We start from the raw sequence: 26,356 nt of genomic DNA on the forward strand, positions 1-26,356 counted from the left end.
GAAGAAGCAATCAAAGCTAGGAGGATGAAATGGACAGCTGTCATTTTTTTATTGACCACATCAGCTGCAGTGACACACTGCTTAGTGCTGATGCCTCACGGTGCCTATCTGTGTGCTACAAGCTATAGGCTCAAAGTATGACGGTTGCTGAAAGGGTCTATTGAAATGACTGACAATCGCTTTTTCCACAATATTTTCACATCCCAGGTATGCACATTTTCTGCAGGTATGCGCAATGTTGTGCTAAAAGACTTACAAGTGCATGTTTTACCTGAGGATGATTCATGAAATTCCTTAGTACCCTTTACACAGGCTATTCTTTAAATGAAAATTCCACCCTTGCTAGTCAAAATATACAGAGACAGTGACAAAAATCATTGTTTAAAAAAAAAAAAAAATTATTCATAACATATGTAAACCTACCCCTCAATTGCGGAAGGCATGTTTTTGAAACCATCCCTTTGTCTATATTTTGAGTTTGCAAAACGTGAAATTCACTGTCAAGTGCCCCCCTCAGATGTGCATCCTCACTTGAAGTTGCTTGGGCACAAACTAAGGTCCTGGATTCAGAATGCCGAGTACAGGCATCATAGCTAGCTGAGCTAAAAGAGAACTGCTCCTCTCTGGTGACCAGTCAAGCTACTGACATCGAGGGCATCGTCTTACTGTTGCAGGCTCTCTCCATTTCAGCATTGTTACATGAATGTATGGTACCAGGACTATGAAAAAAATCACATTGACTTCACTGATCGTGTCATACATTCAGTCCTACACACAGTCTCTGTCCATGATGACTTTGCATGTTTTTTCAGTAACATCATGGGTTTTCCTCAGTGTGCTCCTATTTTTGCATGCAGATCCCAAAGATTTTTAGGTTGGGTTGAATGCCAGTTCCAGATTGGTCCCCTTTAAAATTGTGAAAGTAAGTGTGTGCATGAGTGGGCCCTCTGATGAACTAACATTTTGCCAAGAGCTGTTTACTGCTCTGCTCTCTGTGCTTGCGCTTGACGCTGAATTGGATTGAGTGGGTTTGAGAATTGTATATATACGTTGTATTAAACAGGAGAAGGTATAGTATAATTTGATATGTAATTTTTCATTTTTATAACTGATTAAGGACTACCTTCTTGCTCAGGGGAAGTCAATTTTCAGATCACGCACGGCATATGTCAAACTGTATGCAGTATGAATGCAAAATATATTTCCTTTTTTTTTTTTTTATTTCCACATAAATAGAAGTTGAGCGATGAGGTCAAAGATTCACTATCAAGTTCAGAATCTGATTCTGCAATATTCAAAACATTGAGAAAAGTTGATTTTAGTGTGGTGTCTGTGTATATATGTCTGTAGAAAATCAATACTGATTTTTTATGTCTTACAATTATAGTTTTCACCAGAAAATGATGCAGTTATTTTGGCACTGTGTATTTAATTTGGGTAACTACATCCTAGCAAAGATACACACATTTAGAAAGAGCAGTTTCCAAGATATCCACCCTGAAAACAATAACAATCTAAAAAAAAAAATGTCTTCAAGCAAGTTACACTGTGTCTGTCTTGTAACAAGCTCCAAGCCTATTGCATTTGGACCACAACTTATCTCCTTCAAAAAAACAGTTTGACCTACGTATGTACAACAATAACTCCTGTAGACAAATCTTTAACCTGTATTTTAAGCATGAGTACTTTTTGAGATAAATAATTTATTAAAATAAATGTACAATGGCACGCACACGACTACACATGCAAATACACCGTTACAGAAAAATATAAGTGAAGATAGCAAACGGCTTATTTGCCCTACCAAAGCACATGCTGGATGATGAACAGAAGAAATAAACCCACAAAAGATAGATCTGTAAAGGTCAAGGTGCACAGAGGCATCAAATTAAATGTCATTTAAGTTGTTCACTTAGTTCAATTTCATGTTAATCTTACTGTACATTTATTTGTACACATAATAAATATGTTAGTGGACATGGTTGTATATTATTGTACAGTACAATTGGTTCTGTTGTATTGTGACACCTTCTATTAGTTTCCTGTGGTATCACTAAAGTGTAACTTGCATGGAAGTACAGGATGGACCTTTCCATCCATACCGATTTTTTGTTTTTCCTCTCCTAATAAAATTACCTATGTAACATATTTAAGTAAATGTGTAATTTTGTAGTGCCACAGTTGATTTCAGTCTTGCACTTAAGTTTACTTATTTGGTGACCATTCTTAATACAACATGAGAAAGAGAATGTGGTGAAATGGAGATAGAGAATGTATAGGAGAGCAACAAACTGCATTCTACTCAAATGCTCTAGTAGGCAACTTGAAAACAAGAAAGCCATAATAGCAAAGCAAATCCACAAGAAAGTCATTACAGTGTTACAAAGCTCCTTGAAAGCTGTACAAAGTGCTGTTTGGCAGCTATACAGTCTCCCTATAAGGGCTACATATAGAGAAGTATCATTTTAAGCAGTGAACTCCTAATGAAGCTGTTCATAAGTTTTTGTGGTCAAGTTTTACTGTATGTTTTCACTCAAGACGCTGCTCAAAAAAAGCAATGTAGTGTGTTGGTGTGCAAGAATCAGAACAGCCATCCCTTTTTAATGAAGGCACAGAGAACCTGACCTAAAACCATGTGTTATCACAGCCATTTGCGCGCCCTCTTGTTTATGATGAGTTTATGCCAAGTAAAAACACAGCAATAATAAACTTCTTGTGTAAAGACTGAAACCACACATTGCAACACTCTAAGCATTAATAAAAAGTTGCAAAAGTATCCTTGTTCGGCCTCACTGCCAGATCAGATGGCCAACAACCAAGTCCAGACTATTGCATTATAATACAGTAAGACACAGGCCCCATTACCCAGTTTCTTCCTTTTGTAGGAAAGAAAAAAGGAACTGAACAAAACAAATATATGAAGAATCTCAATTATAGCTTTTTTTTTGTGGATGACAGTTGACCCATCCATAAATGTCTGGGGAAGCTAGACCTGATGGATGTTGACAGTAACCTGGTGGCCATATTGGATGCAGAGAAACAAGGCAGGAAAGGCTTAGGTTTCCTAAAACACAATGACGTGTTTTCTTAAGAGTTACTTCAGGCTGCCTTTCTCTTGTGTGGTGTTAATATGTCTGGAGAAATTACCACATGTTTAAATGTGATCTGTCTGGAGGTACATATGGTTGCAACTTTGTGTTGGCAGCAGGCCCCCAAACACATGCAGCATCACATACCATACAGTGCTGGATGTTGTTTAAGCTAGTGGTCAAGGCTGTTTGTTGGTTACTATTACTGACTTAATGTGCACTTTAAGCAAGTTATCTAACTTGCCAATGTTTCATTTTTTTTAAATATGTACAATGTACCTGTGATCCATAAGTCGATAAAAAATGAGCTAAATAAATAAAGGGAATGGATTAACAGTGTTCCTGTGTAAACTGCTTATCTGAAATCAGGTTTGCAACACAGTGTACTGATTTTGTCTTTCAGATGATAGATGATTTTCTGAGATTCTAAGCTTGACAAATAAATGCATATCACAGTTTATAGTGCAAGTTAAATAGCTGAATTTGCTATTTTACTGGATTGAAATCTGCAAAGTAGCAGCTTGTATTATTAAAAGTGTATACATGTTTTTGTACCTGGTTTCTCTAAATCAGAATTGTTGGTTTTCAAAAGCCAATTCAGTTGTGCACAGGGTATGAACTTGTCCTGCACCAGTGCTCCACAAAGTTGCTTGGAAATGCACACATTTAAACCAGTACAATTTAGTATTACTTGTGGAGAAGAAACTTGTGTCACTTAGAAATTATCCTCTGCCACAATTCTAAACCGAAATATTCTAGAAGTAATTTCTTAAAATACATATAACTGAAAATCAGAAGAAATGGCAGTTGCTTCAAGTAACTAGAGGAACAAACTCTAATACTGCAAAAGTGTGCAAACATGAACAGATTACGTTCATGGTCAGAGGATGGTTGATGCTGCGGGCTATAGCTTGGTTCTGTGTGAAGAACACACCTTGTTGAATGTTTACTTGCATGAAGTTCAGCCAAAAACAACATAAGTTCTTAAGGCAGCAAAAAAATGGCGAAGGGTATAGAGCCCCATTTGGCAGAACCCTGGTGGTAGGGAAGGTGACATATGGCTTAAATATAAAAAGAAACAACAGTGATTCTTTCTTGCTGTACCAGCTCACCTCACAGAGTTCCAAAGCTTGATCAAATGTAAAGAGTAACATCTTTTGACTAATCATAAAGTGTATGGTGATTGGTGGTCAGTAGCACTGGCTCTGGTAATGAGTTAAGGGAAAAGAAAATAATTTTGTGGTATAAAAAAGGTTTTTCATTATAATTTTTTTAATATTTTTTTTTGTGCAGGGATTCCTCGTCCCATCTTCCCTTTGGATGCAGAGAATGAAGAGGAGAGAAAAAGACTTCCTGATGATCAGCTAGGACTCTCCTGCCTTGACCGAGAAAGGGATTTCTTTGTCAGGTTAGTCTGCAGCAAATATTTCTTGTATGTCTAGTTCTAATTTTAAATGGTAATATTGATTTTAATTTGTACTCTCTGCTAAATTTGTAAAGAGGTTTGTTCAGTGGTATATGATCATTTTCTTATGTTCAGATTTAGAAAAAAAATAAGGAAATTGTGCTATCAGTGATCTCTCTTCAGTGCTCGTTTGTAATCATAGTGTAGCACAGGTAAATTTATACAAGTACTTAGGAGCTCATATAAATGCTACATTAACATGGAGTATATAGGTAGGTAACATCTGTTTCAAGGCACAACACTATCTTTATTTCCTGAACAGGATAAAATTGTGTACTGTGAACAAAAAGTATAATACCATATCATTTTCTAAGCATGCTTAATCCTGAGCAGGGTCATGTGAATAAACAAAAAGTAACGCTTCTCTATTTGTACGCAGAAATTGAGAGCATATTCTATTACGCAGATTAGGTTAGGGTGCCTCAGCGTCTTACTCCATCATAAGCCAGAAATAACTTGACTTATATGGGTAGCCGTGAAAATCATTGGAGTATGTCAGAACTATACCTTACAAGCAGTGTGTGAACAGGCTATCCACAAGCATGTCCAAAACTTCATTTCAGATCTCACATATGCTTTCCAAGGGCAGAACGGTGGCGCAGTGGTAGCGCTGCTGCCTCGTAGTAAGGAGACCTGGGTTCGCTTCCCGGGTCTTTCCTGCGTGGAGTTTGCATGTTCTCCCCGTGTCTGCGTGGGTTTCCTCCCACAGTCCAAAGACACGCAGGTTAGGTGCATTGGCGATCCTAAATTGTCCCTAGTGTGTGCTTGTGCTCTACCCAGGTTTTGTTCCTGCCTTGCTCCCTGTGCTGGCTGGGATTGGCTGCAGCAGACCCCCGTGACCCTGTGTTAGGATATAGCGGGTTGGACAATGACTGACTGACATATGCTTTCCACTCCTATTAGCTTCCTACATCAGACAAGCATTTTCCTGTTTTCAGTGAAGGCAAAATACTATAGGCATGCGCATTCTTGATTAAAACCCTGTAATAGCAAATATGGTGAAACTGAAAGATTGTCATGTTTTAAGTTTAATAATTAGCTAAATGTTGATTAGGTTTTTATGTTTTATCTTATATGCTTTTAATGTTAATTTGTTTTAATGTGATTTGTATGTTAGGTTGATGGAGTGGACACACTAATGTGCCAAAATAAATCCCCCCATGGGATAATAAAGTAGTCTTATTTGACTCTCAAGATTCTTTGCAAGCTTGGAATTTCTCACAAGAAAAAATATTTTAAGTAAAAAGAAGCAAAATATGTAGTACTACTATATAAATAGGAGCCAAATTTACATTTCAGGTTCCTTCTAATTTGTAGTAGTAGTAATATTGTCATGTATATAGAGTCCAGAGTTGTCATTTTGGCCTGTGGGAAGAGAGGCTGGCACATATATAAAGGTATGTAATTATTCCTTCTTTGTGTGATTTATACTAGGGAGAACAAAGAGAGAGTTGAATTTGCCAGAATCCATCCCTCCAGCAACTGTCATGGAGACCTTACTCCACATCTTATGGTGCCAGGAGGGGCTTCTCTGCAAAGCAGCCAGTTGGGAGCTGAACCAGCAGCACACACCCATCCTGCCCACCACCACTGGATACAACGGACAGGAAGTCCCTCCTTGTGGATGACAGGTCACACTTATGGTCAGTTTGCTTTAGGCAATTAGCCATTCATCACATGTGCATGAATAACTGTGTTGAAGAAGAGCACACATGTCAACTATCTGTCTGTGACTCGGAGTATAAGATGTAGGAAAGTGTAAAATTTGTGAGGTGTAAAAATTAACTGTACAATTCTAGAGGCTTCTTTTTCAGCAAGCTAAAATAAGATAGTGGATAAATTTGTGTGAAGAAGAAAGAAATTACATTTAAAGGAAAACCATTATAAATGGTGGCAAGAATGAATTAATCTTCAGAATCCAGATTTAAAGTGACATTGTTCCTTTGCAGACAGTTGGTGTTTCTCTTTATAAAATCTGGCATATTCTAAATCTCTTTATATGTTAACTACACTGCAGAGTCTGTTAACATTCTTGGTAACTAAGCAGGGCTTGGCCTGGTCAGTACTATAATGGAACACCTCTTTACAAAACCGGTTTACTGTTGTCAGTGGGGTGATAGCCAGGTGGGACAGCACTTGTCTACTTTGGACCAGAACTCCCATACAATTGTTCCATTACATTGAAAGGGAATAATATGGTTTAGGAGTTGTAATCTTTCATATGAGATGAAAGACTGATGATCTGGATTTTTGAAAACATTGAAAGGAACAAATTGTTGTTCAGAATGTTTTCTGCGCTTCAGTTATAACCAACTTAATAATCCATAGCATAGATTTCAACTGATTTTGAGTATGCTAGGACCCCTAAGAGTGTAAGCAGTCATTCAACATCATACACAACAATAGTGTAATTTCTGTCAAGCTCCGATTACAGAATGTATGCACACTGTTGCCTAACCTTTCTGATTCATTAGGAGTTTGGTAGTGTTATACTTTTCTGCCGTGTTATCATATTTAGCAAGTAAGGAACTATAAAATAAATGCATATGTAGAGTTCTAAGCTTTAGCAGAATACTTCCTTTCGACTTTCACTTTCAGCACCTTCTTCACATTATGCAGACTGTTGCAATCAAACTTATCTTTGTCCATTTGTTACAATTATGATAGTTAAAAATAGATTTAGCCAGCAGCTCATTTGAGCCATCCATGCTGTATTTATACCTGAACAATTAGTTAAGCCTGAAGAGACAAAAAAGCTGTAACAGTCTTATTGGATCAGCATGTCTTCAGGAGTATATCTGCAGTGTAAAAGACATTATTCACTCAAGTGGAGGTTTCATTGTTTTTGTTAGTGACTCCTTCATGTGGTCTTCATATAAAGCTCTCAAAGATTCCTTGTGTTCTTGTGGATATTTTGGTCCATTGTTTGAGGCACCCAATTTTGCAGCCCCTTACTGATTATTAGTGGTGTGACTAAAGCTACAGTTTTACTCCTGTTACTCCTCCAGCATTGCTTTCCTAGTTGTCCTGAGAAACATTTGATTAAGTTCTCAGCATGAATGGCAGCAGTCTTAAAGCAGTATGGTGCCTTTCTGATATCTCCCTGGGTGTGCTTGATTATATAAGATCAAATGAAACATATGTAGGGGTACAGGGTGACTCCAGCCAACCAAAGTATCTCCTTAGAATTAATACCCCAGCTAGTGAGTAATTTCTTCTTAACAATGCTGCACCTCCATTGCTTTCATCAGACTTTGTTTGCTTTTGTCTGCTGCTAGAAACTCAAGAAATACATCTTCCTAAATTCCTGTGCTGTGGGAGTTTTACATTCTGTAGTTTTTAATATGTGTAAGGTCATCTCACAGAAGTGGGCAGTGTGGGTGTATCCTCTACATTGGGCATTTGAGAATACTGTAGTTGTGTTTTCTCCCACATGCAGTCTCTGCCTAGCTAGATATCATTGTTTTTGAACCTCTTAGCACTACCCACAGGGCCACATCTGCTTTGCAGCTGGTTGGAGTACTTTCCCATGTAGCCACATTCCCAAGTATTAAAAAGTGTAGGGACAAGGTTATTGTTACAAAGACATTAAAAAAATAGAATGAACAATTGTGTGCCTTTCCTTCCTCAAGGTTCCATCCTTTTTCTTTACAGGAATTAGCCATGCAGCTCTTCACCAGAATCTACCACCTGGTTTCTCAACAGCAATGTCTAGTCCCCTACAACCTGTCCTGCCACTTCCCCAAGACCCATCTGCTCAACTGGTTGTGTTGCCAACAGAACCCCCCTCCCACTCTGCTAAGCATCATCTGGGTAAAAGCAGTTAACGTTATTATTACTGTGGATCTTGCTGATAATTCAATTGTAGAGCCAATCCTTTGTGTTTATTTTTATTTTTTTGCTTTGATTTCTGCCCAGTGCAAAGCAAAATGCAGTACAACAGGAACATCACATAAAGGTTATTTTAGCCCAGCTGAACATGGCAAAAACATTCAAGATGCATAAAAAATGTAGTGCTGAATTTAAAAAAAGAACGATGGGACAAGAGATAACCTAACAGTAACAAGTAAACATAAAACAAACTGCGACTGATGTTTACTCATGAACTGAGCAATCAATGTGCTTTCCTCCCATTCTAACATTCAAGAAATGGTTCTCTATCTTGTATCTCCTTATCTTAAAATATTTTCTGTCTATGCCTCTGACTTCACTACCTCCCTGTCACTGAGCCTTTCCCTTAAGGAACCTCTCAGCTTCAGCCTCACAATGGGGTTACTTTGAGTCCCCTGGATATTCTACACTCCTAAGGACATCAGTAGGGACTGTAGTATCCTACTTTTCTACCACAAAATTTGTGCTTAAGCCTGTCTTATAGTTCTGGAATTTTTTTGCCTTCTTCCCAGTTAGCCTTTTGCTTGAAGTATTAACTTCTTTCAGGAGTCACTCCTGAAAAGATGTAGCTAACTGCCCCATTGTAACCCTGATGCTTGCCACTTTCCAGCTGAGCAGAAACTTGTACTCTCAGAACCTGTACTACTCTTCCTTTTCTTATTTTATTTTTTTGCATTGCTTTGAAATATTACACTTTATAAAAAGTGTTGTACTGCATCATGTTTCTTACTTTATTAAATGTACCCAATTGGATTACCAAACGCTTTAAGGTAAAATTGTGCTGGCGAATAGACCATGATCACATCAGACAACACAACACAAAGCAAGTCCCATTCTGCACCAGACCTTTTGCATAATGATGTGACTGTATGATTGTACAAAGCACACATTCCTGAATGTGGTAGGAGTAATAAAACTTGGTGGTAAAATTGGACATTGAAAGATTACATCTTTTCTGCTACCGTTCAATACAGGAAAATAAACATGTTCATGGTCAGGTTCATTTTTACCATTATTTATCCTTTTCTTAACAAAATATTATAAGCACGTAGTTGCCATTAGGCTTGTTACACCTCTGTTCACCAAAAATTATTCACATTAGTGAATTATTTGTTTTTTATTACACAGGATGAAATACATGTGAGTTTACACCAAGTTCCCGCTATAAATTCTGTCTAACCATGTCTTCCTCTTAGAATCCCTTAGCTGCTTCAGTTAGGAGTTTTGAGTTGGGTGAAGATCTTCAGCTAAGTCCTGTGCCAGACAGTTTAGCTACATGGTGTTAAACCCTGAAATCGAAGGTTCTGCCTATGCACACAGACCACCTTATTCTCATTCTAGAATCAAAGCAATTATTTTTAAAAGCAAGAAGGGTAATTGCATGTACCTGCTAACTGCATGAAATTGCAAGGCACACTTTAGATGGAAATAAGCAAATCAGCTGCAGCTAATTGCCCATTTCTGCCTAATTGCATGAAACTGTTAGCAAAATGTACTATGCAATTTAGAGGAATTTACTGCAGGTAGAAGAGCCTCATGATAAGGTAACTATGATACATTAAAGGAGAGGTGCTTATTTTCTTTTCTTTCTTTCTTGTCTCCTGATCCCTCCACTTCTTTCCATTGTGCATTATTGGAAAAGGCACTGACACCTCTGCTGGTGGTTATATGGCACAGCCTCTCCAAATGGCCATAAATGTGTTATTTGTGACCTTCAGCCTGAGTTACTTTGGGCCAGAGGAACCAGGAATAAGATCATCATCACTCAGCTTCAGAGGAAATAACAATACACTTGAGCAACAGAAGAAAAACAAAAAGTACTTCGGTGGGGGTGGGGGTGAGGATAAATAAATAAAATGAAGCTTGAACGAATCTGCCATGTGAGTGCCCCTGTTTAGCAAACAGGCTGTAAAATTTAATTAGTTTTCAGTCTTCACTTATATATTTCCTTCCTTGCTCAATAGGAGTTCCAGTTGAAAAAGGAAGTGTAGCCACAAAGCCTTTCCCCTGAGAAACATTATCCTAGTCAGGGTAATCGTTTAGAACAAATGTTCCTGGACCTAAACAGGAGGAGGGAGGGATTTATTGCAGGTATTAATAAATATCATAGCAATACACTTTTAGATAAAAAGGCGGGACTACTAAGACTGTGGGATGCTTTATCATAGAGTTATATGACCATTGTTAACATGTATCATACTGATGTTGTCTTGGGTCAAATCGGCAGGGGACATATAATCATTTTGGGACATGGGAACCAAGTTCCCCGCCAGGCTCCAGGCTTGCAGCCTGGCTCTGTGTGGGAGTGGGAGAGCATGGCTATTATTCTTTGTTCCTCTAGGACTTTTAAATCAAGACAGGTTGTCATCTCCAGCAATCCATCGTCTTCCCACCAGTTAATTATCTAGTGACGACATTACTGTTTCCAGCCTCCTGACAGCAGGTGGTGCCAGTTGTTATAATGGGACTTTGACTAATTTATTTTTAGGGTCAGCATGATCTCTGCAGAGCTGACATGAAGCAAAAACAATCCCTGTAATAATGCTTCTCATGCTGCAGCATTACCACCTTAACAAGGCAGAGTAACATTTCCATAGCACATATCACTGAAATGCTGGCTAGGTTGAGAGAGTAATTATGTCGCATTGGTGGGCATAAAAATCTTGGAGATTATTTAGAAGAGGTATTAGGAGCACAGCATCTAGTGTTTTGCTTTTCGCCTTCTTTTTTTAATGTCCCTTACCACTTATGATGAAGCCTGAACTTTGCTGTGGTCAAGATTTCCTTGCAAGCATGTATTTTCCATATTATGTAGTCGGAAAATTAGAAACTGCATAGATAATATGAATAATGTAGAAATATAAAACTTGTACATTCTCTGAACAAGGTGTTTAACATACTTAGTATCAAAATGTATACTTGTACATGCAATTTACAAATGTAATTTCTGCAAGTATAAGAATAATATAACAAATAATGTCTCTCAGAATTAATTAGCATACAAATTATTTAACATTCCTTGCTTTCAATAAAGGCTCAATACTAGTGTTGCCTTTATTCTTAGGTATTCTTTTAAAATCTTGCCAATGCCTTTTCCCCTGAATTTCTAATGGCACTGTCAACTCCTATTGCACCTGTGAGATTCTGTTTGGTAACACAGTTAGTTTGGTACACAGTTACCCACCAGTGGGTAAAATTCAGCATGGCAGGGATAGATAACAATGTGTTTTTCTTAAATCCACTTTGTATGCTTTTGGGAAATCTGTTAAAGGGTTAGTGGAGTAATGTTAAATTTCTCAGAAATCTTGGCAATGACATACAAGGCATGTTGATTACCAGATAAACCAATACAAATTGTTCTGCAAACTTCAGTACCACTTTAATCAGACAGATAATCTGTCAACTCAGAGGATGGACATGGATTCTGCTCTTTAGTAATTCAGGGTAAAACTTCTATTTCTTTCTCCATTGTATAACATGAGAATTTTTAACTGCTGGCAAAGTTAAATAACTTGTTTACCATCTTCTCCTCAACCTTGTGCTTTTCCAAACTAGTGACTCTCTTGAGGCACATAGTAAACTCATTCTCATGTTTGTGTCTTTTTCTTAGGATGTAAAAAGAAATCATACTTTTTTTTTTTTGTCCTTTTGTCATGTGTAGTTACACTCTGATGACATCGTTCATAGCATTGCTGTGTATGTGGTGTTAGCAAGAATATAAAAGTTGAAGCTTTTCCCCAAGTATTTTTTCATACATTTCTGTTTTCCAAGGTTTGTTTGGTTTGCTGTGGAAACGTTTACTAAGACACTTCTTTCAGTACTTTTACTAAGCACTTGGAAAGGGTGAAGAGAATGCAGTTAAATACTGATCTCTACATTTCTCTGTTTCACAGATGTCATGGAGCAGCCATCCCTCTGGCCTCCGATGTATGGAACCCGTGGCCCTGGCTCTCACATGCAACACCCCGCACAACTTCCCACCATGTACTCCCGCTCACAGTTTTTGCGCCAGCAAGAATTATATGCTCTACAGCAGCATCAACAACAGCAGCAGCAGCAGCAGCAACAGCAGAGGGCTGCACAAAATGCAGACTTACAACAGCGGCAGAGTCACCTGCAGGTAGTTTAAATCTTTTTGCTCTGTACTACATTACGCTTCTCTTTGTTGCCTTATCCATTGTATGTCTGATGTCATTTTGCTCAGTGGGGTAATGTATAACAGGTTCTGTGTCAGATTCTGTCTATAGTCTGTTACTCCATTTAATGTGCAACTCAGCACCTGATTTTAACTAATCTGTATTATACATTGAAACACTAACATTTGTTGTGAGCTTTGCTACACCATTTGTGTTGCGGTTTGCTGAACTCATTGGGCTATTTTTCGTTGTGAGCACAAATATACAGTTATATATATTATAGGGATGCTCTGATCAATCAGATACTGATCAAAATTGGCCAATTTTCACTAAAAAAAAAAAAACCAAAACACTCAGTCAGTGATCGGTAAAAAGGCCAATCACAAAAAAAGATTGTTCAGCCCCTGCTTTTCTAAGCTTTACAGTAATTGAGTTGTAGTGCTCCTTTATGCGAGATGTAATGGTAGTTGAGCCAGCATATCTTTTTTTTTTTCTTTTTGCAGCAAACTTCCTTCCGTGTAAACAAGGTGTAGCAAGGGGAAGCTTGTTATAGCAGTGAACGGGAGGCTATTGGTATAAGCCCTTAAGTTAAAGAAAGTTGAGTAATAAACTGGAAAAAAAAATGAATCAGAAAAGTCATCCTGTGCAACTAGTTTAAAATGCAGCAGCTTACACTTTTAATTGGAGAAAGAAAAGATAAAGATTAATTTGAAATTGCTGCTTAGTAACCAATAGACTTTTTTTTAAAAGATTTGTACTGCGTTTATTATTTGTTGCTGTGTGTCATACAGCATAAGTTTTGGTGAGAAACAAATACTATATAACTAAAATGGTAATCCATATTTTATAATAATACCTCAACAATTACGAATGTCTAGTTGATACACTGAAGAAAAAAAACAACTGTATGAATATATAATAAATGTGTATTTTAATAGCAAACAGCTGTAATGCAATTAATGATATAAAATGAATAAAATGTATAAATGCATGTATACTTACATTTAAGCAGCATTTAATTGCCAATATCAATTAATTAATTGTGTGAGAATAAATATATATATATATATGTTTGTATCATAAAGCCTGGTTTCAGATTGATACATTACAGAAAAGGACAGCTTGTAATTATGAGAAGCATTTTATTTTCTTCTATGCCACAAGTATTATGGATATTTTTGTATATTTAGTTAAAGTATATATTCTATGGAAATTTTATTTATTTGAATATTTTATAGTCACTAAACATTTCAATTTCAATTCTTTATTGCCATGTGTACAAGTATCATGTACAATGAAATGCTTGCTTGCATGTGCCCCTGCAGACAGTGAACATAGACAAGACAACAAAAAAAAAAACACAATAAATAAATGAATATAAATAAGTAAATAAATAAAACCAGAATCCTAGGAATAAATAGAGACAGTGGCAGAAGTATATGTACAGGTAGCAGTGGAGGTGACACAAGGTTACGGATTGCTCATGAGTCTGATTGCAGTTGGGTAGAAACTGTTCCTGAACCTGGAGGTGCGTGTCCGAATGGACTTTAGTCGCATCAATGGACAATAACAATAAGCTTACAGAATTTCACACTTGTGGTCTATAGTTTAATTATAAAAATGCTCTTTAATACAGGACATAAAACTTCTGTTTGTCTGGTTATGTGGTAGATTAGTGTAAAAAGTTTTTTGTAAAGGGATAAAGAAGAACTTTATAAATCTGAATTTATATCTGAATGGACCGATCTAGTAACATGTAATCAGTGATCAGCTTTACAAAAACAGACTGGAGCATCCCTAATATATTATAAATATGTATTATAAATATGTAAATATCAGATTATGTTTTAATATTTTTACAATTCTTTTTTTCTTTGAGTAAAGTTTTAATTTCCCCTTGGAGACAAAATATCTATCTATCTATCTATCTATCTATCTATCTATCTATCTATCTATCTATCTATCTATCACTTCAGATTGTATCACTCTTTTTATTGTGAGCTCTGCCAAGCTCATTGTATTAGTGTATGTTATGACGTATACTACATATAATCATGTTTCACTGCATGTAGGACAGCATGCTAAATTCTTCAGTGAGACCTGTTCTCTCTATTCAAATACTAAGGCATTTAATTTAAAACTAGGTTATAGACTTCATTTAATCACTGATGTGTTATATAAAGTAATCATGCCTGTGCTCCAAATAAAAATACTTTTTTTAAAAAACATATAATGCAAGTAAAGCATTAAGCATGCAAATGGTGTTTACAGTGAAACCTACTATATATTTGAAATTAAATCTTTAACATTTCTACCTGTGTGTCTTTGGATTTATTCATATAGGGTAAACATCATCAATATAAAATACATAGTCATTTGAAATGATACTGGCTCCTTTAGCCACTTTGACACCATACCCAAGTTTCTTGAGTTACACATATAAAACAGTAAAGTTGCATCATGATGTAGTATCAAAACTCAGTATCGGAAACATCAATAACTTGGTATATTAAAAACAATAAAAATATATGGATGTAATATATTTTTTATCTCATTCAATTTTCCACTTCTCAGAAAACTTCTGTTTGAATTTGTAACAAAGGTCACTGCTCATTAGTTCATGAAAAAGTGTTATAGTTCATAGATTTATGTAAAGTCGATTGTATTGATTTGGGAATTCATTGTAAGCAGATCTATGATATATTGTATGTGGTTCTTTAAGGATAAAAATAACACAAATGTAAATTACAATGAAAATTAAGATCTTGATATCTGCATTCATTTTTTGGTCTTTCATTCCTGTGTAGCCCCTCCGGAAACAAGAGGAAACATCCTTGGAACTTGAAGAGCTGCTGTCAGAGAGAAGTCTGAAACACACAAAGCCATTCAGTTTTTCCACCACCAAAAATATGCCATCGCCAGGAGGTTGTGGCAACAGGCTTTCCCCCTGTTGCCCTTCGCCCTCCCTGCGGCCCCATGCCAAAAGTAATCCATGTACACCTTGCCCCATGCCAAATCCCAGTCCTGCTACAGCACCCCGCTCTCCAGCTCTCAGTCCAACTCCATCACATTCCTCCAAGGGGAAAGAGACACAGGAAAAGAGACCTGAGGGACAGCCACCACAGGATTACCCACAGTCCCTCGAACCAGGTAAGTTAAATAATGTACTTTACTTAGAAATGTGAGAAAATATTTATTATTGTAGATCTGTAAAATGACATTCCACATATTAAGTTGGTAGGCATTGTCAGGATCTGTGAAGTTAATTAGTCATGTAATGCTTACCACAGTTCTCTCTCCTTTTTTATTCTCTTCATGTAGATCTTCTACCAGGATACAAGACTGACCAAATAATTTTTTTTTCAGTTTTGTCAAAAAGTGAAAACAAACTAAAATCTTCAAAAATGCACAATGCCACAACCAAAACATGCAGAACTTTGAAAAAGATTTTAAGCCAAACTCAAATCTTAAACTGATACCCATCATGCATTTCAATTTAACTAGTATAATAATAAATACTAGGGGCCATGGCCCCCTGCTCACTTCACTTGCCAACCACCAGGGTTGCAGATGAGCGTCAGGGCACCCCTACATCAGAGAAAGCAATTCCATTAAAAAAACTTGGTATATAGAAGAGTATGCAGGGTGCGGGAGGAAGACAGTTTGGTCCTTAGTTATTATAGACAGAAAATCAGTTACTTGAGTATTTCACTACAACTGTCTATTTTAAATACCAATGTATAATAAAACATACTAAAAAGTAAAAAAAGGAGAATTAAAAAAGTAAAACATAATAAAAAGTAAATAAAAAATTATATTAACACCTCATCAAAAACATTATTATGAATTACTTTATCCTCTAACGTGCATTCTATAAACATTCTGTTGTTCAGGATATTTTTCTTTTTCTAATTTATTGGACGATTCTCTTGATTTTATTATAATGAGCTCTTTTCTGTTCATTTTCTTTTTTTCGATTTTCAATATCAGCTCTTGCAGCTGTTTTTCTATCGCTATCTAAAATTGCTTTTCTGCCTTGCCATTATAACTGACTGCATTGAAGGCCCAAAACGCCTTGCTTTGCCACACCCCCACGGGACTTCAGCAGTGATAAATATTAGGCAATCAGCAAAAGCGAGACCTAGTTATGGTCAAACTAGAGTTAGCAGGACTGACAGTGTCACTGGGTGGTACGAAGAGAGGATGTGCACAGTAGGAGTAATGACTGGGTCAGCAGTGTGGAGGGGAGTGGTCAAGGTTGAATAACGTAGACACAATGGAAAACGTTTTTAATATAATAGAGAGATTACAAAGCCACACATTGCTTTTTTTGTAAGTAAAAATACATCTTTCAGAGCTAAGCAGAAAATATGTTAATAATAAAACACTAAGGCCTGTGTTCAGTCCCTAAGAGTAAACTAATTGGTCAGTTTGGCTTTGGTCATGCAAAGAAAGAGGATGTACAAATGTGAGACGTGAGGAGTAAAGGTGCACGCTGAGAAAGTTGCCTTCAAAAATGGAAAAGTAAAACCAGACAGGAGGTCAGAAAGGCACATCAAAAATAATAAGAGTTTGAGAAGCAGGATTGAAAGAGAGGCCTTCACATACATACGAATATAGAAGAAAGGTGCATAAAACACATATTTTTCAATTATTCTATTATCTCTCTTCGACAGATACTGTTTCTAGTATACAGTATATTGTATATAAAATTTCAGATATACAGAATGAGTGTGTAGTGTGGCTAGTCTAGTCAATTTATAACTGTATGGAATGTGTAAAATATTACTTGCTTGTTTAATTTCCAAAACTGATTCAGTGTCTCAACTTGTTAAAAAAGTTATTAAGTACTCTGTGCCATGATTGGTGAGTCTTCCTACCACAGAAATCACTCTTCACATGATTCTGGCAATTGTGACCTACTGTTTTGGAACCAGTGTTGGTGAACATGTACCAGTTCATTTAGACTAACACTAACAGAAGTGTTTAGTCTGATCCAGTTTTAAAGTAAACCATGTCCTAATTTTGAAGCGCCACATTGAGAATGACACTTACTTGTTCTTTCATAGGATGTATCCTAACCCTAGAAGAATGTGCTGTCATCTTTTGTGTGGGATAAATTATCTAAATATTATGTATCTGCCAATTACATAACTGGAAGTATTGCTCCACAGGTGACTGTGAAGTCAAAGGGGTTGGTATTTGATAACAATACAAATTAATAATTAGAATAATGAAAACATTTTTTGAACTATTTTCTCTGAAAAATTATATGCACTTATTTTAGCCCCCCCTTGCGAATTCACCAATGTTTTTGCTGTACTTGGATGTGTGGTTTGGTACCGTGGTAATTCCATCTGAATTTACTGTATTAAGGAAGCTTCTGGCCATTTAGTATGTCACCTTCTCTGAAGATGTGAGAATTGGCTTAGTGACTTGATCATTTCTATGCTTCCAAGTTTACATTGGGCCAATAACAGAAGTTGCTTAATCCAATTACGAATTACTCTGTCATCCAATTACAGGTAGAAGTGGACTCTAGCAATGGTTTAATGTGGCAAGGTTCTCTGAAAGTGGGCAGCATCATGGCCTCTCTTGCATCATTATGTTAATTTCCCAAGTTTATCTTCACCTTTATCGTGGCAATTTCCTGTTGATCGCATAGATTTTATGTGTCTTGACTCATCGTAATTGACTATCTGAAGTAAATGATAAATTCATCCTGAAACCAAAGAACAAGAAGTGGAGCAGAAGAGTTTCTTAGGTAATGCCACTTTCTCATAGCACTGTGGTGTCAGATTCAGGGCTGAGCTGTATGGATTCTACATGTTCTTCCTATGTTTACATGTGTTCTTATTTGGAACACCTATTTCTTTCAAAAATGCTCGTTATAATATGTTGACTTATGCAGTTGAAACTAAATAACAACACTGTGTTTGTGTAACCAACTGACAAATTAACCTAAATATGATTCAAAATACGTCTATATTTGTAATCCTTCAATTAGAACAAAATATCCAAAAGTATGCCACCACTAACCGAACAAACATTAGCTGGCCCTTACTAAATTTTAACTTATGCATTAGGATTTTCTTGTATTGTTATTTTTCTCAAGGACAAAAATGAAACAAGGCGTTATCAGGGTCAGGCAGCTGGAACCAAGGCCTGTGATTTTTACAGTAAACCAGACTCCATGCTCAAACCTTTTATAGAAAAATAACTTCATAAATCATGCTTCATATCTATGTGAAGCTCTACAGTGGGTGAAAAAGCAGAGCTTTAGGAGCACTTAAGGTCAGCAAGACAGCAAACAAGGCCTCCTTATCCTTCAGGGCTCTTTGAGCAGGAGGCAATCAGAAGGATACGCATTCATCCGACACCTCTATCAGCAGACGGATGGATCCCATCAATAACATGCTATGGAGGACAACAGATCCAGCAGGACATTGCCTCTTGACATACACACCCTACATTAGCCTTAATACATAGATCTTGACCAATCTAAAGTATGTTTTTTTGTTTTATGAACATAAAAAAGCTCTGGAGCAAAACCTTTATTTCGTTTTAGACCACAAAACAGACAAGCTGAATACATGTGAGCCCTAAGACTATTAAAAAGTGTCTGTTTAAAGCAACATGGGGAATTGTTAATATGAAGCAGGCAGAGTTTTGAGCCCCATATGGAGAATACCAGTTTTTATCTTATTCCATGGGTGCCCCAATTTCAAACCAAAGTCCAAAAACACTATCCATGTTCCTGTCCCTGTGCACCAAGCACTAAGAATTGTATGTTGTCCCTCAACAGAATCTAACACCTCACTACTTTCCACAACCAAATACCTTGTTCCACATTCTGTTGTAACATTAAAAGATTTATTGAAGGTTTAAAAAAATCTTATTTTCAAAAGTTTAATATTACATAAAATTTAGCTTAACCCAGAGACAAATACCCTTTATGGTAGAGATGCAAATCACTTAATTAACATGTATTCCTTGTTATTTTATCATGAATGTATGTTTTGAGAACCTTGTCGGCAAAATCAGCTGTTCACTGATTACACAAACTGTGAACAGGTGATATAAGTGTGTCTCAAAAGGTAGAATTCAGATGTTACCTAATAACATATGCTGTTCTCATTATTTATTAAATGAGTTGTAACTTCAACTGTAGGGGGTGAAAGATTGTATAGATGTAAAGCAAAAAGTCCAGTTCAAATTATTCAGGATTCCCAAAGATGTCATTATTATAGGTCTGTGAATAGACATTTAACTTGATAAGCGGGTATGTGTTGCCTGAATCTGTTAAGTTAAATCACTTGAGTGATGCTTATTATGGTTCTTTATCCTCTTTTTATTCTCTCACTGTAGACCTTCCACCAGGCTACACATATCCGGAAGTTGCCATGAGTTACAGAAGTAGTATGTCACCTCAAGATATCCGTGCAGCAGAACCTGATGAATTGGAGGCAATGCAGGCAGAGCCTGATGAACCTGTTCCCCAGTCCATAGGTTCAGCAGAAGATGAACTAATAAATGAGAAGGCTGATTCATCGAGAATATCAGAGGAAGTAGTTGGACCCAAAACCACTGAACTTGGGCAGGTAGAAGTAGTAGGTAGCAGTGACTGTTGTGATCCATCAGAAATGGACTCAAGTGGACTATTTCACTGCCCTAGACCTGAAAAAGATACCTCTAGTTTACCATCTCCCATTCCTGCTACTCCCACCTATCATTCCCAAGGACCAATGGAGGTGGAAGACTCAGTATGCAAACAGGAATTTAGTCTTCAAGACAGCAGACAGGAAGAGGAACATGTAAGGAACATACTGGATGAAGAAGACAGAGAGAATTACCATCCTTGCACAAGTCCATGCTCAGTAGGTGATAAAAAGGAGACCTCTGATCTGGAGTCGGGGAGAAAAACCCCTACGCCACAATCTGGGGATTTCTGCAGGAGTCCTTTATCACAGGAGGATGAGCCCAATCATAGCATTTCAGGAAGTGGGCCAGACAAGGCAGTAATTGTAAATTGGCAGACTGTCCCAAGCACAGGCTTGGATCTGTTGATTGCAGCCACACTCTATGGTGAAGGAGATACTCCGTTGCTGACACCACCACATTCCTCCAATGCCAACAACCCATCAGTAAGTTTGTGTTGTCACCCCAGCCATGGAATAGCTTTGCTCAGTGCACTAGTGGATCTGGAGCTGCAGCAGAGGAAGAGTGAGGCAGAAAATGAAGGTGAGAGAAAGTTTGGTGCTAATGTCTACTTGGCATGATTACTGCCCATTCATTGTAAAGTAATCTCCACATAAGAGGTCAGCTTCATCCTCTTCAAACATTTGTCCAGTAGCAAGATGCTTGGTGAACTTGCCAAAACTACAGCAACTGTTAATGCTTTTATGGCTGCCAATGGTTCCAGAATCTTTCTTTAACATTTCTGTTACCACGAGAGTATCAGCCTGGAGGGCTACACATTAAGTATCTGCTGCAGCTATCTGCTTGGTAAACAATAATTCTTATAATAACACATTTTATATATACTGTCTGTCTGTCTTATATTCATGTCGCCCAACCACACCCTATGACACTCTCTCAATACAGTTCACGAACATGGGATATTATTTGGTTGTGTATCCCAAAAATTAATTTGTGGTTGCCATATCTCATTGATAGTTCTAAGTATTTTGCACAAGTTGCTTACATTGTGTGCTGCAAGACTAGAAATTCAGAAGGGGACTGCAAGTGAGGCATTTGTTTCGGGTCAGTGAGGCACAGCAGAGCTGTTTTTCATGAAGGATATTTATAGAAGGACAGCAATGACTGAATATCCTTGGTTTTGTTTTTCTTTCACATGAAAGGCCAGAAGGAAAATAATGTCCTTCTATTAAGTTTTTCCGCCAACACAGTGTGCAGTCTTTGTGTGCACTGGAGATAACAGCAAGCTACCCCACTGCCCCTCCCTCTGGGGGATTTACACTGCAGTCCAGCAAAACCACCCCCATCCAGCAACAGTGCAGCTGGATCACTGGCCGCTGGGTAATCCAGGACTTCCTTTCTGTGTGACAGAAGCTTGGCACGTACCATGTAGGTTGCTTCCTTCCTTCCTTCCTCTCACTTTCTGCCTTTAAATAAAAAAAATATGCAGAGATGAATGGAATTAAATGATAGCTTGGGAGCAGCCAGCTGTAGCCATCTGGTTTCAGGTCTTGGCTGGACCTTTGCAACCAAGGTGGTGGGGGAAGGGGTAATAAAAAAGATATAGATATTGCCTTCGGGGCCTTACCCCAACTAATAACTGGACTGAACAACTCCATACAAGCATCTTCCTCATATCAAGTCATGGTTTCTTTTATTGTTCCTGCCATCATTGTGCATGTCTTACATTCACACCTTTAAGAAACTATGGCTGAGGTCTGACAGGACACGTTTTCCTCATGACTAAAGAATGGTGTAGGGAGGCAGGTGAAGCACCATATAAAAAAGAAAATAAAAAAGCATGAAACAAAGTCAGACCTGAATAGATTGCATAGCATAAGGGGGTATCATAAACAGGATAACAACAGTAACAGACAGTGTTGCACAGTACAGTCTTCAGTCATGTTGAACAGTAGGCAGGTACAAGAGGGTCATCTCCTTCAGCCAATCCTGAGCATGCACTTAAAAATAAAATGCAAATATAAGTATTTGACCTTCCTTAGCTAACCATTCCTACTGTGCTTCTAACAGGCAACTGACTTGGTTTTGCTACTATCTGAAAGGTTTTGTTTTCTGGAAATTTAGACCCTTTTTGCATGTATAGCTATAAATGCCCAAAGAAAGAAATAACATACTGTGGTATCTTGCTTAGTTTGTCTGTTTACTGTAAATGAGTATCAGTGGGCAGATTGCTCCTTTGCAAACACATACTATATCCTACCCCTGGTCATCTTGATTTTATTTAAATCTTATGGCCTTTCCTTTTTTTCCTGTCAGGGCTGCTAACTGTGGGCAGCCTATGTACCTTGACAAAGAGAAGTCCACCTTTGACAGGAACAGCTTGTTTCTAGACAGTAAGGCCCAGTGGCTCTGGAGGTGCACTGGAATTTACAAGGATGCAGATTTAGTTTGCACCAATCTCATGTTGAGACAGTCAGAAAGCCACTTAGGCTGCCTGTATTGTACATAAATTTTAAAAATAAAGTACTATATGCATTATACTCTTTGGGATACTATTCTTTATGAAAGGTTCTTTATACAAGAGTTTTTAATAGCCAACATTTAACTTTTTCTCACTTGAATATCATGAAAAAATTACCAAATGTATGACCTGATACCAGCATTACAGCCCTGTACAACCTGCCCAACAGAATGACTTCACATTTGGCTTTTTGGCCTCAGTCTTTTCAAACAGACTGAAGGTCATCCAATGTTGTGGTCGATCACTAATTCTGCTCACTTGGCATTCAATCACTTTTTTATGCTCATGGTTCATTAATCCTTTGCTTAGAATTGATTTTTGTGCCTCTTCCCAGACAGCTAAATATAGAGAAGAAATGCCAGGTGGGCATGAACATCCAAACCTTCCGGGCTACTAGTGACATCATAGCACTTTTCTCTCCTGTTGACATCATGAGTTCTCTCAGCTCAAGGACGGAGCTGTTTTTAAGCAAATAAGGTCATAGCATTAGCCTTGATGAGCATATATATCTTGTGAAAAAGACCTTTCAAACCTTTCTCAACTAAAGTTACGTGGGTCTTTATTATTACCTTTCTCACTAGAGGTAATGCTGATACGGTAGAGGCTCCCATTGTAATGTATGGTGAAACTTCTTAGATTCCCCACCAACTTTCACTTACCATTTTACAGACAGGTCAGGCCACCTACAGTATAATTTTCAGGGAGAGGCATACTAGAATGAATACTGCAATGATATGACAGATCTGTTGTCTCAGAGTCCACAGCAACATAATATCCAGAATTGATTCAAAAGGAAAAAGATGTATTGCATAGCTCAATGAATGGGAATCAGGTCTAGAAAAGGCTCTACTTATGATGTATACTTCACCTGTGAGGCAATATCTGACATATTTTGTGTAGCCTGGGAGTCTCATAAAAAGACAACAGGAAGTCAACAAAAGACCTATACATGAGCTGCAACTATACATTGGAGTAGATGATCTTTTTAGCCTAAATAAACAGAAGCACTGTTGTGGAATGCATGGTTTAAAATTTTGAACATAGTATGGAAGGCTTTAAAACAAATTCATCAGTGGTGACCTACGACAACTAGAAGCATGTTCAGTTAATTTTGCAGAAATGTTACAAGTCACTTTTTCATATAGCTAACCTAACTTGCATGGAAGCTGTTATCTTGTCTGTATAGTCTCTCTCTTTAAAACTTGTATCTATACCTTGCTTATTACCCAGTTTTGTCCAGTGACAATTCTTTTAACTATTCAGTACTAGCAATAAGTAACAGAAAGGCACTTGGACTTTAAAGAATCACTTATTAATATTACAAAACTGTAGTTGTCTTGATGCTGTAGCCTTAATGTGTTTACTTTTCTGATGTTTTTAAATGAAAAACTTAACTAGAGATGTACTAAGAACAACTCTTAGCACAGTATTCCTGCACCTCCCACACAGGGGGTGATTGGAGTAGAATAAAATAAATGGGAGCCAAGAAACACAACAAATCTCCAATTCAGGACAGAGTGCCTTTCAGTCCTAGGGTACCAAGAAACAGCATATGGTCAGCGAATGAATATTCAAGGCTTTTTTAATTCTGAGCCTGTGACTGGCACTTATGTCTTTGCAACAGTGATAAATGAAGGGCAACCACTGGTCTTATCCCCCCTTTCTCTCTATTGTATAATGGGAAAACAATAGCGTAGCTTTAACTCAGTGCAATGTAACAGTGTGCCCAATATATGGTGCCCCTATAGTGTACCATACTGTAGAGTGTATGTGCTCCTTATAGTTTAATTCTGGCATTGTGATTCTATTTAGACCATTAGACTATTTTTCCATAAATGCACAATGCTGCCACAAAGCCAAACACTGCTGAATGCCAACAAGCAAATTTAGGATGTTAATTACCAAAGTCCATTCTTTCATTTACAACAGGAGCGATGCTGAACTTTGATCTTCAGAACCTGGCCACCTTGGCAGCAGCTCGGTCTCTTGAGCTAAATCCAGGAGAGGACAACAGTCTTCGAGCATGGAAACGGTGTCCAATCCGCCGAGCTTTCAACCTACGGAAAAAATGTACTTGGACTCCTCGTCTGGAACCGGTGAGTAAAATCTCCAACTGAAAGACTGACTGGACTATCCATCCATCCATTATCCAACCCGCTATATCCTAACTACAGGGTCACGGTCTGCTGGAGCCAATCCCAGCCAATACAGGGCATAAGGCAGGAAACAAACCCTGGGCAGGGCGCGCACACACACACCCACACACCAAGCACACACTAGGGACAATTTAGGATCTCCAGTGCACCAAACCTGCATGTCTTTGGACTGTGGGAGGAAACCGGAGTACCTGGAGGAAACCCACACAGACACGGGGAGAACATGCAAACTCCACACAGGGTGGACCCGGGAAGCGAACCCGGGTCTCCTAACTGCGAGGCAGCAGTGCTACCCACTGCGCCACCCTGCCTGGACTATTACACAACAAATCTCTTTTAAAAAAATCCCATATTAAAAACGTGTGCCAGTAAAAAAACAATAGATGTTAAGTTTTTCAATAAACCTTATCAGCCACAGTTTATTTCATAATGAAGATGGGTCACTTTAGCTTGACCTAGAAATGATTCACAAATTATTCAACCTAGCTATCACAATCCTTTTGGAAAAAAAAAAAAAGAAACTTGGACTGGTCCATCTGTAAGTTAAAATGGGCCTGCTTTTCTGTAGTGAGGACATTGGTGCCTGACTTTTTCCGCTTTGTACAGGTCTGTCCAGTAAAGGCTGCGATTGAAGGAATGGATGGACAAGAGGTGGCCATGAGGATGAGGCTTGCAGATCTACAGCGCCAGTACAAAGAGAAACAGAAGGAGCTGGCCAAACTGCAAAGGAGGCACGACCATGAGTGAGTCAATAATGTCACAGCAGTTCAGAATGTTAAGATGACAACTAAATATGTCTATTGAGTATGCTGCACTGTTTATTTAGTCTCAGGCTCTTGTTCAGCTTTAATCAATCTTTATTCTATAGTGCATAAAACAATTAAGAAAGCCATTAATTTTATTAGAGAAAATGAAGCAAACAATACATTGCAGACGCATAATAGTAAACACTGGCAGTAGAGCCTGGAAATATCAGCATGTTATAAATGGCAAATACAAGAGCAGTGGAGAAAGTGAAAAATTTTAAATGTATATTTTTCAAATTCTGTAAAGAAGAAGCAGGTAACAAATGTTCATTGTAAAGAAAATTCTGTAGAGTGGGCACTAGGGGGTAATTAAGGGTTTTCTGTGGAGGAACTGCATGATGACCTTCTTCAGTCTATTTCAAAGGTTGTAGTAATGTAGTATTGTAAGGTGTGTAGTGTCTGTGCTTTTACAGAACATCATTGCAGAATAACCAGTTGATGGAGTGCCATATATTTAGCATGACTGTTTAGTATTAACTTTTGGGGAGGCCATTAATCAGAAAACTATACTATTTCACTTTGTAAGGTTAAAGTTCTTCAGTATCTGAGATTGAGAGGTTGTGATGGATGCTGAAGCCGTTACATAAAAATAACTGTTACTCAGATATGAGACAATCATAAGTAGAGTCAGAT

The 26,356-nt window shown here is 37.7% G+C and overlaps 1 protein-coding gene across 1 annotated transcript in view; it reads left to right on the top strand.

Annotated features, from left to right (window-relative positions):
- Positions 1-26,356, top strand: part of bahcc1b (BAH domain and coiled-coil containing 1b) — a 227,074-nt gene that overhangs the window by 170,835 nt on the left and 29,883 nt on the right. The window contains 8 exon segments of the mRNA XM_051918733.1: positions 4,383-4,497; positions 5,989-6,197; positions 8,209-8,367; positions 12,339-12,565; positions 15,389-15,731; positions 19,950-20,822; positions 24,691-24,857; positions 25,524-25,660. Of these exon segments, the coding sequence (XP_051774693.1) occupies positions 4,383-4,497; positions 5,989-6,197; positions 8,209-8,367; positions 12,339-12,565; positions 15,389-15,731; positions 19,950-20,822; positions 24,691-24,857; positions 25,524-25,660 (2,230 nt within the window).

This window comes from Erpetoichthys calabaricus, chromosome 14 (genome assembly GCF_900747795.2).
Source record: "Erpetoichthys calabaricus chromosome 14, fErpCal1.3, whole genome shotgun sequence".
NCBI classification, from domain to species: domain Eukaryota; kingdom Metazoa; phylum Chordata; class Cladistia; order Polypteriformes; family Polypteridae; genus Erpetoichthys; species Erpetoichthys calabaricus.